We start from the raw sequence: 18,333 nt of genomic DNA on the forward strand, positions 1-18,333 counted from the left end.
GGAACATTGGCTACAATGTTCACAATTACAGCATGTATTCAAAGGAGGTATATGAACTCTGAGAGAAAGGTTTGGGACACCAGGACATTTGTTAGAGTTCGGATCTGAAATATCCCTCAAAGGCTCACGTGTTAAAGGTTTGGGCCCTAGATGATGGCAGTATTGGGGGGTGGTGGTGAAAACTTTAAAACGAAGGGCCTAGTTGGAAAAGGTGGGTCACTGTAGGTGTGCTGTTGAAGGGTATATTTTGTTCCCGCAACCTCCCTTTGCCCCCTTTGTCTTTCTTTGCTTCCTGGCTGCTATGAGGTGCATAACCTCCTCTGTCACTTGCTTCTGCCACCATGATGTTCTGCCTCACCTCAGAACCGAAGCAATAGAGCCAGTCAACTATGAACTGGAACCTCCGAAACTATGGGACAAAATAAATCTTTCTTCCTTGAAGCTGAATTTCTCTGGCATTTTGTTATGTGACAAAACTCTAACAGAAAGATTGGTACCGGGAAATGGGATGGTTGCTGTGACTATAGCTGACCTTGTAGTTCAGAAGCATCTGGAACTGGTTTTTCAGGAGGAGTTTAGAAATTTTTGGAGATTCAGGTTAGAGAAAGTTTAGAATATTGTGAGTGTAACCTAATGGATGATTCTGGTGTGAGCAGGAAAAATTAGAATGCCAGTAGGAATGTGGACAGTAAAGAGGTTTCAGAAGGGAATGTAAACTCTATTTGGAACTGAACTGGAGGCCATTCATGTTACATTCTGGCAAACAACTTGTCTACATTTTGTCCATGCCCTGAAACTTTGTGGGAGGTTAAATTTAAAGATGACACACTAATTAATCTGAAGAGAGGAATTTCAAGGCATCACAGCATTTAAACTGTGGTATATCTGACTGCTTTTAGATGGATTTACAGTGAGAACAAAGAGAAAAAATCAGAATGGAAAGATGAAAAAAAACTGAAGTTTGACTAGAAAAGCAGCACATGAAAAGTTGGGGCCAAGGAAGATGTGGCTACTAGAGAGATTAGCATCATTAAAAAGAAGCCAAGTACTTTGAACCAGGACAATAGAAAAAATTCCTTGAAGACAGCTCAGAAAATAGCCAGACCCGACTCATTGCAAGCTCAAGAGTGTAGAAACATAAACTCATTTGAAAGACCTTGAGTACTGACACTCAAGGTTTTTGCTTGAACAAGGCCACCTAGGAAGTTGTTTTCCAGGATTAATTTCACCATATGCAGTCATCCAGGGACTCAGCAGTCACTGAAGCTGTGATCCAAGTGGGCTACTGCTTAAGCTGGAAGCAGACCTAAGCTTCATACACATGATGTTGGTTGTGTAGACAGCAGATTGCAAAAGTTATGGGATCATGAAGGCTTCCACTGAGATTTCAAAGGAAGTCCTGGGAAGCCAGGGCAATGTGTGGACGTGTCAGAATCCTTATGGAAAGTCCCTGTGGGGCCAATGCACGAAACTGTGAGAGTGAAGTCAAAGCTGCAATGGAGACCCCAGGAAGTTAGAGATGGCAGGAACATGGAATGTGTGCCAAGGAAAGTTGCAAGCAATGAGCAAAGTTAATCCAAGAGAATGGCCACGTGGGCTTCAGTAGGCAAGTTTTAGGCAGTGCTGTGGAGCTAACATCATGCCACCATGTGCCCCAGATACCAGACATAGAACTAAAGGTTTAATGTTTGCACTTCTCAGTTTTTATCTTCTTTTGATCCAGGCCTTCCTTGGTATTCTCTTATTCCTTCCTTTTGGAACAGGAATGTTTATCCTGTGCCACTGTATTTTGGCTGTAAAATTAAAATAATACACCAGGAGACAGGTGGTTGGGAAATCAGCTAAATGTTCAAAGACTATGTAGTCAGCAGAGATATTAGGAAGTCAGAGTCAAGAAAAACAAGATCATTAAATCAAACCACTGAGGACAGGGATCTATCCTGCTCCAAAATCAAATTAGGGACTTTCTCAGGTGATAAGAAGCAAATTCCAGTGTGTAAGGGGCAAGTACATGCACAGACCAGTCACTAAAATATCCTACAGTAACCTCTGCCTTGTTAGCATGGTAAAAAATCAACACCCCAGGGCAGAGACCAATGAGAACATGATATTGAGACACAGTTTGCATGAAGAGACCTGATGAGGAAAAGCACAGGTGCAACTGAAACCTCACCTCTGCCTGTGACGACAAGAAGAAGACAGGCTCCCTGTCTATTGTGTAGATGGCATGAAAGCTCATTGCATCTTTCTCCTTTGCTTGAGTCAGCCTGGGATTTCTGCTTTCCTGTGCTGCCTCCCTTGCACTCAAGCTTAAGGACAAAAAGCCACGTTCCCGTGCTGCTCTGCCTCTGTTCCATTCTTCTGACAGCACACGAGCCCATGGAATCAGTAACAAAGGGGTGAGGAGTGAGGTCTGAGGGCTTGGCAGAGGTCAGCCGATGCCCCTTCCCTCGTCTCAGACCAGTTCCATTTCTAACCCATGGGTGTCACATTCAGTTCCAGGCCTGCCATGGAGTCTAGCATCCTGGCTGCACCTGGGTACTGGCAGGTGTTTCGAGATTGTATCCGAAGGTTTGAGGGTATCAGAGGTAAACAAAAATTAGAGATGAATCTCCATGCAAAAAAGAGTTGAGATTTATTCAGAAAAGCAAACAACAGAGCAGGATACAAACTCAAAGAGAGAGGGAGTGTAGGCACTCAACGGTGGGACAAGTTTTGGAGGTCTTTAGGCTTCTTCTTTGAAAGGAGACCTTGTAGGCCAGGTGTGGTGGTGCGTGACTGTAACCTCAGTGGCTTGGGAGGCTGAAGCAGGAAGATCACAAGTTCAAAACCAGCCTCAGTAACCTTGAGTTCAATCCCTGATTCAAAAAAAGAAGGAAAGAAAAAGAAAAAGAAAACCTTGTAAATGGTGAACATGAGAAGCATAAGAGGTGGTGTTAGCCTAATGACCTGGATATCTAAAAGGATATTCTGTAAACCAACAAAGTCACTAGGCAGTAATTAACTGGACTTAAGTACTCTGGGATCTATCAGAACTTTTTAATTTGGCCTGGAGAAAACCAGGCCATAGGGGTGAAAGCTAGGGTGTTCATGGAGTTTTTTGACTTAAACTTACAGTCCCTCTTTCCTTCCCTATTTGTCTCCTTTCTATCCATCCTCATGTCTTATATCCTACCTCAAACCCAGGACCTCATGCAAGCTAGGCATGTGCTCTACCACTGAGCTACATTCTCAATCACTAAATTTATTTAACAAATACTATCAAGATTTCCTCAACTTTTAATGCTGATTTATTTTTAATACATTTTATTTTTCCATTCATTATCTTTTAGATATTTGGGTTGTGTCTACCCTTTGGCTTTTGCAAATAATGCTGTTAGGAACATGAGTGTACAAATATCTGTTAGAATCCCAACTTCCAATTCTTTTGGATACATATCTAAACTGGAAGTGCTGGAAGTATGGTAATTATTTGCAAATTTCAAGAGCCTGCAATGTTTTCTACAATGACTGTAGTGTGTCACATTGTCACTAGCAGTGCACAAGGGTTTCAGTTTCTCCACATACTTGCCTACCACTTTTATTGCCTATTGTTTTGTTGGTTTTTTTTTTTTTACAATAGAAATCTTTTTTTTAATTTTATTTTTTAGTTGTCAATGGACATTTATTTTATATATTTATATGTGGTGCTGAGAATCGAACTCAGTGCTTCACGCATGCTAGGCAAGTGCTCTACCACTGAGCCACAACCCCAGCCTCTACAATAGGCATCTTAATGGGCATCCTAGTGGGTATGAAGTGGTACCTCATTGTGGCTTTGATTTTCATTTTCTTAACAATAAGTGGGATGTTGAGCATCTTTTCAGGTGTTTCTTGACCATTTCTATGTTTTCATCTCTTTTAATTTCTTTGTCCATTTATCAGTCAGTTTTCAGTATAGATATTGTTGAATTCTAGGGGTTCATCATACTCCAAATATTCTGGATATAAACCCATAAATCAGATATATGGTTTGCAAATATTACCCCCCATTCCATAAGATACCTTTTTTACTCTCTCAATAGTGTCCTTCAATAAAAGTCTTAAATTTTGATGTGATTCAACTTTTCAGTTTTTAATTTCATTACCTGTACTTTTATTATCATCCAAGAAACTATTACCTAAATCCCATGCCATGAAGTTTTCCCTGATTTTATTCTAAGAGTTTTAGCTTTTAGGTTTGTGTCTTGGATCCATTTTGAGCTAATTTTTGTATATAATGCAAGTTAAAATTTTACTTCATTCTTTGCATTTGGCTATCCAGTTTTTATGGAGCCATAAAGACCCTGAAGAGATAAAGAGACCTTGAGAAAGAAAAACCAAGCAGGAGACATCACACTCTCTGACTTCAAGTAATATGACAAAGTTATTGAAATTAAACAGTACAGTGCTGGCATAAGACAGACACAAGGCCAACGGAACATAACAGAGACCCCAGGTTTCCTGTGAGGGTTGAACAAGGTAATGAACATTAAGCTGGGCAGCCCAATCCCAGCAGTACAAGTGCTGGAGGTTTACAGGCTTACGGAAAAGGCTCAGCAGGGGCTGGGGCTGTAGCTCAGTGGCAGAGCGCTTGCCTAGCACCTGTGAGGCACTGGGTTCGAGGCTTAGCACCACATAAAAGTGAAAACGAACAAATTAAAGGCATGCTGTCCATCTACAACTACAAAAAACTTAAAAAATGTTCCCTGGATTTTAAGTGCTTATTAGGAGAACAACGGAAAACAAATATTGCTATGTAGATCATCCTCTCCACCATGGTTGCTAAATCAACCAGCCAACCTGGGCATGACCTTGAAGACAGACTGGTCTGAACTTTATGGGTTTTTTCCAGGAAACTTCATGCTCTGCTAAAGGTTTTACAACTAAAACAGGCCAGAGCATAAACACTCTTACCTGTTGGTTACACTCTCTTATGGTTTCTTCCCTGCCTTGCTTTCATCACAATTTCTGCTCTTGATTTGCTTAGCAACCTCCTTTGAGCCAATCTCCTTGGTCTATTTCAGGAACTCTGACTTCTCTCTCTCACATTGGTCCTTAAGTTCTAGTTGTCTGTTGATTTAATCTGCCCACTGGTTGCTTGGACAGCATTTCAAACCCAAACTAAGTTTATTGGAGTTCTGCTGTGTCTCCAAGTTCTTCACCACTGGACCCAACTGGTGCCTAGTACCAGGGCTGACCTCAGGGAGTTTGGAGGGTTGCTGGATGAGTAGGCTGTGAGTCGGGGGACTTGGACACCTCAAGGCCTCAGATTTGGTTTCATCCCACCCAGGAGAATTTGCTCTCTTGTAATAAGGAAGACACAAAGAACCATGGTTCAGCAGAAACTTTCTGGGAGATCAAAATACCACTTCCTTTATCATGTAACATTATTTTTCCTACTGACTCTCATTTTGGTCTTAAGCTATAACTCTCTGATCCTGAGAAACCAAAAACTAGAAAACATGCTAGTTGGGGAAAGCATAGGTGTTGGACAAATGAACCACATGCAAGTTGTGACTGTATCAAGGATAGTGCATTACGAGTTAAACATGTTAACACCCTTTAAGTACGATATCCTTGTTGAGACTCCGTGGATGGTTCCCATTGTGTGGGAGGGGACCTTCAACATTGAGCTACTACATGAGCACTTCCAGCTCCGGAATGTCACCATTGGATTAGCTGTGTTTGCTATCAAAGAACTCCTGATCTTCCTGAAGCTATTTCTGGAGACTGCGGAGGAATACTTCATGGAGGGATACAGGATGAAATACTACATCTTCACTGACAAACCAGAGAGTGTTCCACTCATCCAGCTCAAAAGAGGAAGGCAAATGGTCATCCTGGAGATCCAGAGTCACGCCCACTGGCAGAACCTCTCCATGTACCGCATGGAGAGAATCAGCACTTTTTCCAGGCTGCGCTTTATCAGGGAGGTGGATTACTTGGTGTGCGCAGATGTGGACATAAAATTTTGGAACCATGTGAATGTGGAGATCCTCTCCTCCTTGTTTGGCACCCTTCATCCTGGCTTCATTGGGCACAGAAGGGACTCCTATGATTATGAACGCCTGCCTCAGTCACAAGCCCATATTCCTGTGAATGAGGGAGACTTTTACTACACAGGAGCCTTTTTTGGGGGGTCAGTGCTGGAAGTTTACAAGCTTACCAAGTTTTGTCACCAGGCAATGATGGTGGACCAAGCTCATAACATAAAGAGCATGTGGCATGATGAGAGCTATTTGAATAAGTACTTGCTTTACCACAAACCCACCAAGGTCCTCTCCCCTGAGTACATGTGGGATAAGAATCTATTGAAATTGCCTGTCTTTGCAAAAATGGATGCAGGAAGGGAATTGGTCCAAAAAATCACCAAGCAATCATTGAAGGATAAAGACTTCTAGCAAGAGTTCAACGAGGGACAATGGCCAGGTAGTGTGAGTCTTCCTCCTAACATACTATCTGAAATCGGAGCCAGTTTTAGTAGTAAGGGTACAACCCATCTCCTTTTCCTGTCTAGTTGAAGAAATTGCTGAAGCCTAGGCACACGCCACCTTCATCTCCACTCTGTCTTCAATTTAGTTAGATCTAGAAACCACCCCGCCTCCAACATGCACATTTAGGCAGGCATGATTCCTGGGTGGAGGCGCAGATTCCTTCAGTCACCATTCCCTTGAACGTCTCTTAACATCCCTTCAGGATGGATGACCCTGCTGGTCTCACCCTGTCCTGACACACAAACTATTACAGGCAAGGAGGCTCCCAAACACACAGTTTCCTGCCTCGTGTGGCACTCACAGAAGGGCTTGCTGTGGTCCTAGGTCAAGGAGATGCATGTGTCTTCAGCTTTAAACCAAATTAATTTCTCTTTGGATTCATTGTAAAAACTGAAAGTTTCCTTTAGTGTGCAATCAGGAAAATCATGATACCAAATCAAAACTCTCCTTGCTTATCGCTGGCTTCTTGTCCCTACCAAACCATCGCCCGTTGAGAGCTTTGAAGGTTAATCAACACCACACACCCACTGACTGCTTCCAGAACATTTTCAATTCTTCATGATTTGCCAGATCCCTACTGACTTGATGAAAAATATTTCTAGATGACAACAGGGAACTTGTTTTTGTCATGAAGACCTATCTCTTTTACTTAGAAATGATTTCTGTGCCCTTCAAAGAGGCCATTCAGTGTCCAGAAATCCTGTCGTCTTGGCTGTTTTATTCCTTTTTCTTTTCCCATCTCATGTGCAAAGAGAGAAAGAAGTCACACAGAGCAATCTTTAGCTTTTGTCTGTGGCTGAAAAATGTTCATAATTACTGGGGCCCTTCCTTTCCAAGTGTAATAGACTCCAACTATAAGTTACTTATTTTCTATGTCAATGTTGAGCAGCCACTTTTTACACAAGAACTATTCAGAAAAATATTTTTTCCTAATGCAAAATGAAAATATCTTTGTGGGTCTTGCAGAGGGCTGACTACCAGCCATAGCAGCAGAGCAGGTCCTGAAGTCCAGGTCTTCTCCCTGTCCACACTACCCCATAACCATGGCTGTCCCCTCAAACTTGTAGTTGTCTGTCCCACAGGGGACTTCCCCACCCTTTTTACCCTTCAGTTCAGTTAAAAGGGGACATGGGTGCTGTATATGTCATTTCTTACATGCCGATTTTTCCGTGTTATACTTCTGTGGTGGTCATCGTAAAGTGTGGAAATATCCCATGGATAATCTTCACTATCTGTGTGAGTTGCCTGCACTGTTTCTCATGAGACTTGTTTTAATTTTTGAAGAACATTCTGTATACATTTGCCATTGTCGGTTATGCCAAAGTCGTGTTAAAATTTCCATAACAGGAGAGTGAGAGGTGGGCTGAGGAATTATAGTTATACTTCTTAGGGGATAGAGAAGCCCACCATGGGCCCAGCACCTACCCACAAGAGGCCTCCAGTCCTCATTTTACTCTCTTCCTAGGGCACTGTCACCACCAGCAAGGAAAGCATTCTCCAAGTAACGCTCCTGTTAAGTTGTATGTTAAGAAAGTCCATCTGAAGCTAAACCCTTTGGGGAGATGAATCTTTACTATTGATGATTCTGCCATCACCTGAGCTCTATCTTCCTTCCTTCCACAAATCTACAGCTAGAACCCAGACACCTGACTAATCGAGTCTAATAAAGTAAACTTGACTCTACTTTTCATGCCCTAGGTCTGTTGCACTGTGCAGAGTATATGATGCGTGGCAGGAGATCTCAGGGGCTGGTGGGGAGAAGTGACATGTGGTTATTCAAAGTATGAAGTCAGGTAAAACCAGGATAAATCTAGGCCCTTCTACTTACCAGCTATATGATCCTGGCTATGATTCTGGGGCTATTTCCTCATTTATAAAACGGGGTTTTGAGCATTCAATTAGATAACATACACGTAATCCAAGGTTTCATTAATCCAGGAGCTTAAAAATAGTGTTAACAGCCTTTTCCCTGGCTCTATCCTTTGTCATCTCCCAGGTCACTCTAGCTGTTTACAAGGACTCTGGAGATGACCTTGGTGGTCTTATCTCAAATCTCTCAGTCGAGGGGTGGGTCTCACTATTTTCTGCTTACTTTTTTTGCATGGAAACTCTAACACTGCTACTCCTTCAAGATCAGGAGGGAAGAAGAAAGGAAGTGGAGGCAGAAACTCACCCTCGGGGTCACCAGTATCATGGTAGGAGCCCAGGCCTTGAATTCAGGCTGGCGAGGAATGCTGCCTGAAGCAAGTAATCTCTCTAAGCCAACTTTCAAAAGTTTCAAACAGGTAGATAATTATATTTACCAGGAGGTGAGCTGTATGACAAGGATTAGGTTAGGCAAATTTGAGGTTAAAAGGCAGGCACTGACTTAAGCCAATCGTAAACTAAAATGGGACAAATGGGGTTTTTTCTCCTTCAAAGGTTTAAAATGTTTGTGTCCCTTTGACAGTTTGTGTTGAAACCTCACTCCTAATGCAACAGTATTCAGAGATGCAGTCTTTAGGAGATGGATAGGCCATGAGGGCTCTACCTTCATGGATGGAATTAGCAATCCTATAAAAGGACTGGAGAGAACTAGCTAGACCTTTGGTCCTTCTGTCTCCTCTTCCATGTGAGGATCCTGAATGGTACCATTTATAAGGAACATGTTTCCACCAGACACTCAACCTGCTGTGTCTTCATATTGGACTTTTCAGCCTCAAGACTGTGAGAAGTAAATTTGTAATGTTTATAAATAATTCAGTCCTTGGTATTTGATTATAGCAGCACAAACATCTAAGATATTGCCCTTTTTCTAGAGACCAGAAAAATGCTAGTCTCCAGTGAGCATGTTCCACAAAAACATGGGACAGGGAGTGATGTCTCTTATTCTTAGCTAGGCTGGTAAAATAAGGTCACATGCAGAGAACCGAGTTGGTCTTGGGGCTTGAGCTAAAAGGGTTTTAGTCCCAGTCCTCCTCTGACCTGCTGGACAATTAGGCATTTTAGATCACTTGTTTGGTTATTCTAAACCTATATTTTGCATCTATCAAAATGCTGGTCACTGCCATACTTAACATTAAAGGTGCAGGTCAGACTAACATCCATAAAATTTAACTAAGAAGTAGAAAAATTTGAACAGATGAAGGACTAAATCATGCTCTTGTATGGGATGAATAGACATTGTATGAATACCAACTACTTCAAAATTAATCTAAAGTAATTTTTGTTCCTCTGAAGATCAATCTAAAGGTCATCCTAAGGAATAAATGCTTGTGGGGTTGGGGTTGTGGCCCAGCACTTGCCGAGCATGTATGAAGCACTGGGTTTGATTTTTAGCACTGCATGTAAATAAATAAATAAAATAAAGGTCCATCAACATCTCAAAAAAAAAAAAAAACAGAAGAAATGCTTGTGATCAGACAAGAAATTTATTGTCAAGAATTTACATCAGGAAAAAGTGAAATTGTGGGTCAGAAGGGAAATACTTAGAATCATATGGATGTCAACATGGACAATAAAAACATAATCAATAACTAATAATAATAATTATTATAATAAATGTAAGGGGTCCCATGGAAACCACGCCGGACACAGGAAATCACATAAGGGAGTTTATTAAGCAAACAGAGTGTCTCCCTGCAGGGTAAAAGAGAAAATGAGAGGAAAAGAGAAAGGAAAAGAAAGGGTGCACGCTAGAGAGTGTGAAAGCCAGGAGGATAGAGAAAGTGAGGAGGAGTGACAGAAGAATGAGAAAAGATGGCGGGGTAGCTGCAGTAAACAGTTGAATTCCTCCGGGCTAACAGGGGACCAATATCAAAGAAGGATACTTGCAAGCTGACTGATGAACCAATAGCTAGCTAGGATGTTCACAGATTGACAAGTGGTTGGGAGGCGGGGAAAATGGCTGCAATGGAAAGGGTGGGGGAGCAGCTTTGTATTACGATAAATATTAAAGACACAAGAGATATAAATTTCTCCTGTAAAATTGGAAGAAGATTAAAATTGACATTGGATACAGGATTATACAAGTAAGAGTACAGAAAGCCTTGCATTCTCATTTACTCTTTGGGGTTGAAAATTAGTATAATTATTCTTAAAAGAAATATTTCTAAGCTTTAAAATTTTTGATCTTATGGCCAAGTAATTTTTCAAAACTACATGATTTCTAAAATTATTTTATAGATAAATTTCAAAAAACAATCAAATGAAGCAAAATAGTCACTTAAAAATGAAGCAAGAATGGTGAACTATATTTGTAGCAATTGAAACAATGGGTTTTGCACTTTTGTGTATTATGTTTTTATTTGGTTTTCTCTATCACTCCTTTTTAAAAAAATGTTTTATTAGTGCATTGTAGTTATACTTAATAGTGGTGTTCATTTTGACATATTCATAAATGCATGTAATAGTTTGCTCCATGTCAGTTCCCAGTACTTCTCTTCCCTTCCCCCTGATCCCTTTCCTCTATTCTATTCATCTTCCTTCTATTTATTTATGTTTAGTTGGTGGATTATAATTATACATAAAAGTGGGGTGCATCATGATATATTTATAAATGCACATAGCACAATTTGGCCAACTTCATTTCCCAGTTCTTCTCCTTTACCTTCCCTCCTTCCTCCTGGTACCCAATTCTACTGATCTCCCTTCTATCTCTCTTAACTTTATTTTAATGTGGTGCTGAGGATCCAACCCAATATCTCACACGTGCTGGGCAAGTGCTCTACCACTGAGCCAGTTCCCCAGCCCAAGAGATGCTCCCCTTTATTATTCCTTTTTTATTTTTTCTATCTTCTGCATATGAAAGAAAACATTTGGCCCTTGAATTTCTGAGTTTGGCTTATTTCACTTAACATGATGTTCTCCAATTCCATCCATTTACCAGCAAATGACATTATTTCATTCTTCTTTATGGCTGAATAAACCTCCATTGTGTGTATATATCACATTTTCTTCATCTATTTATCTGTTGATGGGCACCTAGGCTGATTTCATAACTTGGCCATAGTATGCTGATTTTAGTTCTTTTGGATAGATACCAAAGAGTGGGATAACCAGGTCATATGATGGTTTCATTCTTAATCTTTTGAGGAATCCCCATACTGCTTTTCTAAGTTGTACTAATTTGTAGTTCCACCAACAATGTATGAGTGTACATTTCCCCCCACATCCCTTACATCAATTGCTGTCATTTGCATACTTGATGATTTGCCATTCCAAGTGGGGTGAGATGAAATCAAAATGTAGTTTTGATATACATCTGCCTAATCACTAAGACTGTTGAAAAAAATAATGTTTCGGAAGGGCATTTAAATGTTAAACATGTTTATGTAAAATAAAAATCTGAATATGATTATTATTACATTAGTATTACAATAAAAAATAGAAATGCACATTAAGAAAGATAAAGAACTTAGATTAAAAAGAAACAGTGCTGTTATCCTGACAATGGGGAATTCCCCCTTCTTTTTACACTTCTATACTTCTATGCTTCAATACTTCAAAGTGGCTTATGAAGTATTCTGTCATGTTTTATATGAAAAAGTCCTTTTAATATGGAAATAAATGTCTTTTAAAGATCTCTTAGTTATTTTTTCCAGAAATTTATTTTAGGCTTATTGCAATTGGGATTTTGTCTGTTGAGATTATGACCCTAAACCTATCTCACACCTGTTAGGATGGTATCATAAAAACAAAAACAAAAACAAGTGATAACAAGTGTTTTCTGAGGAGGTGCTAAAAGTGACCACTTATACAGTGTCAGTGTAAATTTCAACTGGTGCAGACATTATGGAAAACACTATGGAGATTCTTCAAAAAATTAAAAATAGAACTATCACAAGACCCAGCAATCCCTCTTTTGAGCACATACCCAAAGGAAATGAAATCAACACCCCAGAGAGATACCTGTGCATCCATGTTACTATAATATTGTTTATAATGGTCAAGACATGGAAAGAGCTTCAGTGCCCACAAAAGGATGATTGGAGGATGAAAATTTAATATACGTATGTAGTGGGATACCATTTATCTTTAAAAAAGAAGGAAATCTTGTTATTCGCAATGCCATCAATGAACCTGGAGTGCAGTATGCTAAGTGAAATAAATTAGATGCAAAAATAAAAATACTGTGATCTGACTTCTACGTGGAGTCTGAAATAGTCAAACTCATAGAAGTACAAAGTAGAAGGGTGGCTGCCGGAGGCTGGAAGGAGGGGAAATGTGATATTTAGAGTGCAAAGTTTCAGCTCCACAGATGAGTTCTGTACAGCATAATGTCTGTAGCTGAAAATATTGTATATTTAAAATTTGCTAGAAGGGTAGATCTTATATGTTTGTACCATAAAAACAACAAGGTAGGAGAAAACTCTGGGAGGTGATGGATATGTTTATGGCCTTCATGGCAGTAATGGTTTCAGAGTATATACTTGTCCCCAAAGTTAAATAAGAACACTAATTCTGAAAGGAAAAAATGTAAATGTGAATGAAGCACTAGCAACCTAAAAAAACCCTCCATGGTGGCTATCCTCTTTAAGGCTGAGTTGGTGGGAGGGGATGACTACACTAATTTGGTTCCTTCCTCAAATTAGATCCTGACATGGCAATATACATGTAATGGCACTTAACCAGCACAAACAAGGTGGGCACCGTTACAAAAATAAACCATATAGATAGACCGGTGGTATGTTGGGTCACAGGGGATCCAAAGCGAAGTCTTGCCAGTTACTGGGCATATGAATACCCAGGGGTGAGAGATGTGAGCAACTTATTAAGGTGTTTCTTGACCTACATATGGTCAGTCGGGTTTTGAGAAAGATGCCAAGAACAAACAACAGGGAGGGAACAGTCTTTTCAATAAATGGTATTGGAAAAAACAGGCTGTCCATCTACAAAAGAATAAAAATTGACTATTTATTATTAACTTTTGATATATGGATTATAATGGATTGTAATTTGTCTCTGTGCAGGTTTCTTTGCATTCATGTTGTTTGGTGTTCTATGGGCTTTTGGGATCTGGACTTATTTTTCCCCCCACTTAGGGAAGTTTTCAGTCATTATATCTTAAATAAGCTTTCTGTTCTTCCTTTCTTCCTCATCTTCTGTCACTCTTATATGAGTGTTGTTCTGCTTGATTGTACCCGTGGAAAGAAATTTGAAGGCATGCTAGGATACAAAGTCTGATAGTATCACTTAAATTCTATACCACTGGACTAAGTGAGGATTTTCAATTCTTTCATGGTAAGGCTAATGGGTTCATGAACCTGTTAAATCCAAGATAAAGCAGAAGAAGAATGAGTTACATAGACTGAATTAAATGATGTTAGATGATTATTATGGTTTTTGTTTGAAACATTGCTGTTTACTGTTGGTTCTTTACTGTTCTATTTAATGTTCTATTTTCTAGATATAAGAAATACTTCTCTTTTCTCTTTAGCTATTTACAACCCACTGGAAATTAGTAGTTTATATATTTTAAAACAAAAATCAAATAGTGTCCTTTTTTTTCCTGCCTAATATCTCCAATATTCAGGAACTCTTACTGAGTATTCTTTTTTCTCATTTCAATATAAACATTTACATAGTAAGGTCAATCAGAATCTGTCTTCCTTGGAAGGTGACTGTGTTGGTCAGCTTTCTGTTGCTGTTACAAAATACTAGAGAATAACAACTTAAGAGGAGGAAAGATTTATTTTGGCTTATGATTTCAGAGGTTTCAGTTCATGGTCACTTGGCTGTATCACTGTGGACTTGTCATGAGGCAGAACATCATAGTGGAAGGTCAGGATGGAAGAGGCTGATCAGCACATGGCAGCCAGGAAGGAGAAAGAAAGGGAGACAAGATATCCCCAGGGGTACCCCCAAAAGGACTCATTCCCTTCAACTAAGTCCTGCCTCTTACAGTATCTATCTCCCAATAGTCCATTTAAATTTTGAATTCATCAATTAAATTGAATCGTTTAGACCCCTTGTGACGCAGTCACTGCCCAAAGGCCCACCTCTGAACATTGCTGCATTGGGAACCAAACCTTTAGCACATGAGCCTTTGGGGACAATCCAGATTGAAACCATAGCAATGACATAATCAGAACATTGAATACAGCCTAATGTAAACTATTAGTTTTAGTCAATAATACAGTGTCAATATTTGCTCATCAATTGTAACAGGTAGGTCACAATAATGCTAGAGGTTAATTATAAGGGAAAAGAGCACACATAGGGAAAGTCAGGAATAGTTTTAGAAACTCTTTGTACTTGCCACATATTTTTTGGTAAATAATAACTGTGCTGAAAAGGGAAGTCTTTTTTTTTAAATAAATCAAAGGAAACAAGAAATTACACATTATGCTTTCGTTTTAAACCAGAATGAAGAACCAAGAATCAGCCACAAGACCTCTGGTAGAACAAGGGACTGAAAGATGGAGAGGACATCTCTGGGATATCTTAACACTGAAGCCATGTGTTAGGCTATCAGTGCAGTGTGGATGGAGGGGGGCAGACCTGGACTACAGGGGCTGTTCCAGTGCCACAGTTGGTGGTCAAGACTCTGGGAGTCCCACTGTGATATTTGTGTGTTACATTGGACAGAAGTTATTTTCCCTGGATCATTTATGTATAAAAATTATTGGTCATCAGTGGTAGAGAAAGGCATGCAACTTAGAGTCAAAGCCTTTAGCTAGAAAGGGCTCTGAAACTATTGAATTTACCAGTCACCTAAGAGAAATAAAGGCTGCTAACTCTCGACTCCCCTATCTGTTTTGCAAGGCCAACATAATGCCAGATTCAAGACATAAAGGGTCTTACATAAAAATCACCCTTGAGAGACAGGTTTTCATCGAATACAAACTTCCTATTTACCATTCACAAATAAGATTTTTCTATGGATAGGAAACTGAGAAGTCACTAATCAACTGAAACCCCACCAGAAGCAATCATCAAAGTCTGGCCGAACACAGGGGACCTACTTTGCTCTAAGTGGACAGCTGGTAATATACTGGGACAGAGGAGAAACTAAGAATCAGGAAGAGTGTCTTCATTTGGAATGATGATTTTTCTGCACGCTAATGGGACCTTTTGACTTTTACAAGGAATCTGAAAACAAGGCATGTGTTCACCTGCTTGTTTGAGGATCCAGGCGGGCCACTGTGTGTGGCACAGGAGGCAAGAGGTTGTGTGTGCAGCAACCTCATTCCTTGTTAGGTCAAATATCTCATCTCCGACACCTTGTATGTTAGGACAGGTTGAATCCACTCTTCTCATCCATCTTAGGGTGGTGGAAGTTCATGAACGTGTGTCTGAGCATGGTGTGTGCCCTTCCTGAAGGTGTGTGTGAGAGATGACCGGCCAGAGGACTATGGTGCTATACTTGACTAAATTGGGAGGCATCGGCAATTTTCCTCATTCACACAGATAAAAGAGGTGGAGTTATATTTTTTACATAACACTAATTTTAAATTAGAATGGCATGCTAGGAGGAAGAGTAGGGCTGACTACCGTTACCCTTCTCTGAACCTGTCTGAGCGCTTCCCTCATCAGTCCTAATGTAACTCATATTCTTTTGCAAGGTCACAAACCTCACCCGTTTTACGATGGTGGACAAGCCTCGCTTGTTCTGAAACCATATGCATTCCTCTGCTGTGTGACACATGTACTCTGGGGAGAGGACTTTGGTGGGTTTGTGGTAAAGCAGGTACTTGTTCAAGTGGCTCTCGTCATGCCACACGGCCTCGATATGATTGGCTTGATCCATCATTATGGCCTGGTGACAGGCTTTGGTAAGCCTATAAACCTCTGGCACAGAACCCCCAAAAAAGGCCGCTGTATAATAGAAGTCCCCTTCATTCTCTAGGATAGAGGCCTGCGACTGAGGGTTGCGTTCATAGGGGAAGAACTGCTTGCCGATCGCATAGTAGCCAGGATGAAGAGTGCCGAACAAGGAGGAGAGGATCTCCACGCCCACGTGGTCCCTGAACTTCATGTCCACATCTACACAGACAAGGTAATTCACCTCTCTGTGGAAGCGCTCCTGAGAGAAAATGCTGATGGTTTCCATGCGGCGCATGGAGATGTCCTGCCAGCGGGCATAGCTCTGGACTTTGAGGATGACCATCTGCCTTCCTTTCTGGAGCAGGATTCGAGGAACATTGTCAGGTTGGTCAGTGAAGACGTAGTAGTTCACCCTGTGACCCACCATGAAGTGTATCTCTGCCGTCTGCAGGAACATCGTCAAGTAGCAGATGTATCTTTTTACTGCAAATACAGTTAACCCAATGGTAACATTCTGGCTTTGGAAATGTTCATCCAACAGGTCAATGTTGAAAGTTCCCTCCCACACAATGGGGGCAAGCCAAGGGGTCAAAACAGGGACATCTGGCCTAGGGGCTTTTAGCACATCTGGCTGTGGATATACCACTCTTGATAATTTCATGGCTTGTGGGCCACGACCTTCTCTAACTGCCAGGCTTGCCCCAGCTTGCCTGCTTTGAAGATTCTGGCTCTTCAGGTTCAAGTAATTGTAACCAAAGAAGTCCACGGCAAGAGCTATCAGGAGAAGAAAAGTCACCAGATGCACCGAGCAGCACTGCCAGTGAGGTGTCCCCAACAGCTTGGCCATGGCTCCACTTCTGACTGTTGCGGCCTGGATATCTCAGGTGCTGCCAGCCACCCACTGCTCCTTGACCATCTGCCCTCAGTGGCTTCTTGGGTGAGATGAGGCAGAATATGTGGATCCCAAGGCATCCATGCCCCCTGCTGCTCCTCCTGAGACTCTACCACAGTGCAAGGAGCACCTGAGAGCAGGCTGGTCAGTGCCTCCCAGTGAAGGAAGGCTCTGGGGCTGTCAGAGAACTGGTAGACTCAGGTCTGGCTTGAGGTTCGTGACAAGGAACCAGGCTGCGGGCCTCGGATCACCTGCGAATGGAACTTCTGGGCCAGAATGTAGACAGAAGTCAGGGCTCCCCAAACAGGCTGAGGAGGCTACTGAGCAGGTGAAAGACAGATTGTGATGAAACAGAAAAGGGTAGGTGCCATCAGAGAGCCTCACTGAGTGTCAGAAGGCTCGTGCTCTGGCCTGTCTTTGACACTAGCTGTGAAACTCTTTCATTTGCACTGTGATTTTTGGAAATCCTATGCTGTCAAGACCCCGACTGTCTTCAGGGTACATCCATTTATGACAGCTGTTGTGGTCCATCATTTAAGAAGCCTGATCTGGGAGCCATGGTAGAAGAGACCCTGGTTTTAGAGCTAGGATTACTTTCACTTATTCCCCTGTTAGGCACTCAAAATTTCACTGAGAATTCACTCACTAGGCCTTGCATTGAGCTTAGGACTGGGTACATAAACTTAATGTGCATTATCTTGTTGACTCCTCAGAACAAGGCTGAGCATAATAATCCTCCCTCAAAGAGTTGGGTGACTGGGACATGACCACATGGAAGCTGGTAATGCCGAAGGCCCGTAACCAGCCAGACCCCCAAAGTGGAATCTTGACACACAGTATTCTGATATGCTGTCTCACTGGTGTATCCTTTGGGTTCTTTTTTTTTCCTAGGTCAGATTTTTTTTTTTTTATATGTGCCTTAGGGTTCCATGTCAGCTGATTCTCAGAGCTCTTGAGATAGGGAATGAAATCTAGGTCTTCATTAATTTCGGACTTACCATATTGTCTACAAACAAATCCTCTTTCCACAGATCCAGGCACTTCCAAGCATGTGCCTCCTGGAAGATGAAGCCTTTGACATAGACCTTTTCCCACTGTAAGACCAGCAACACGTAAACGGGAGTCCCACAGTGGATAGAAAACACCTGTCTCTTGTACAATGAAGCTGCTTTGTCAAGT

The 18,333-nt window shown here is 41.2% G+C and overlaps 3 protein-coding genes across 3 annotated transcripts in view; 1 reads left to right on the plus strand and 2 right to left on the minus strand.

Moving 5' to 3' along the window:
* LOC306647672 (zinc finger protein 560-like) overlaps window positions 1–18,333 on the minus strand; it is a gene marked incomplete at its 3' end in the record, with an annotated part of 71,478 nt that overhangs the window by 35,218 nt on the left and 17,927 nt on the right. The gene's annotated exons all lie outside the window — the stretch shown is intronic.
* LOC306647673 (histo-blood group ABO system transferase-like) lies at window positions 5,571–6,422 on the plus strand (the record flags this gene model as incomplete). The annotated part of the gene is made up of 1 exon (XM_079117190.1): window positions 5,571–6,422. The coding sequence occupies one exon, from the start codon at window positions 5,571–5,573 to the stop codon at window positions 6,420–6,422; it is 852 nt and encodes a 283-aa protein (XP_078973316.1).
* LOC306647674 (histo-blood group ABO system transferase-like) lies at window positions 15,964–17,109 on the minus strand (the record flags this gene model as incomplete). The annotated part of the gene is made up of 1 exon (XM_079117191.1): window positions 15,964–17,109. One exon carries the CDS (start codon window positions 17,107–17,109, stop codon window positions 15,964–15,966), a length of 1,146 nt encoding a protein of 381 aa, XP_078973317.1.

This window comes from Sciurus vulgaris (assembly GCF_902686455.1).
Source record: "Sciurus vulgaris genome assembly, chromosome: 17".
NCBI classification, from domain to species: Eukaryota; Metazoa; Chordata; class Mammalia; order Rodentia; family Sciuridae; genus Sciurus; species Sciurus vulgaris.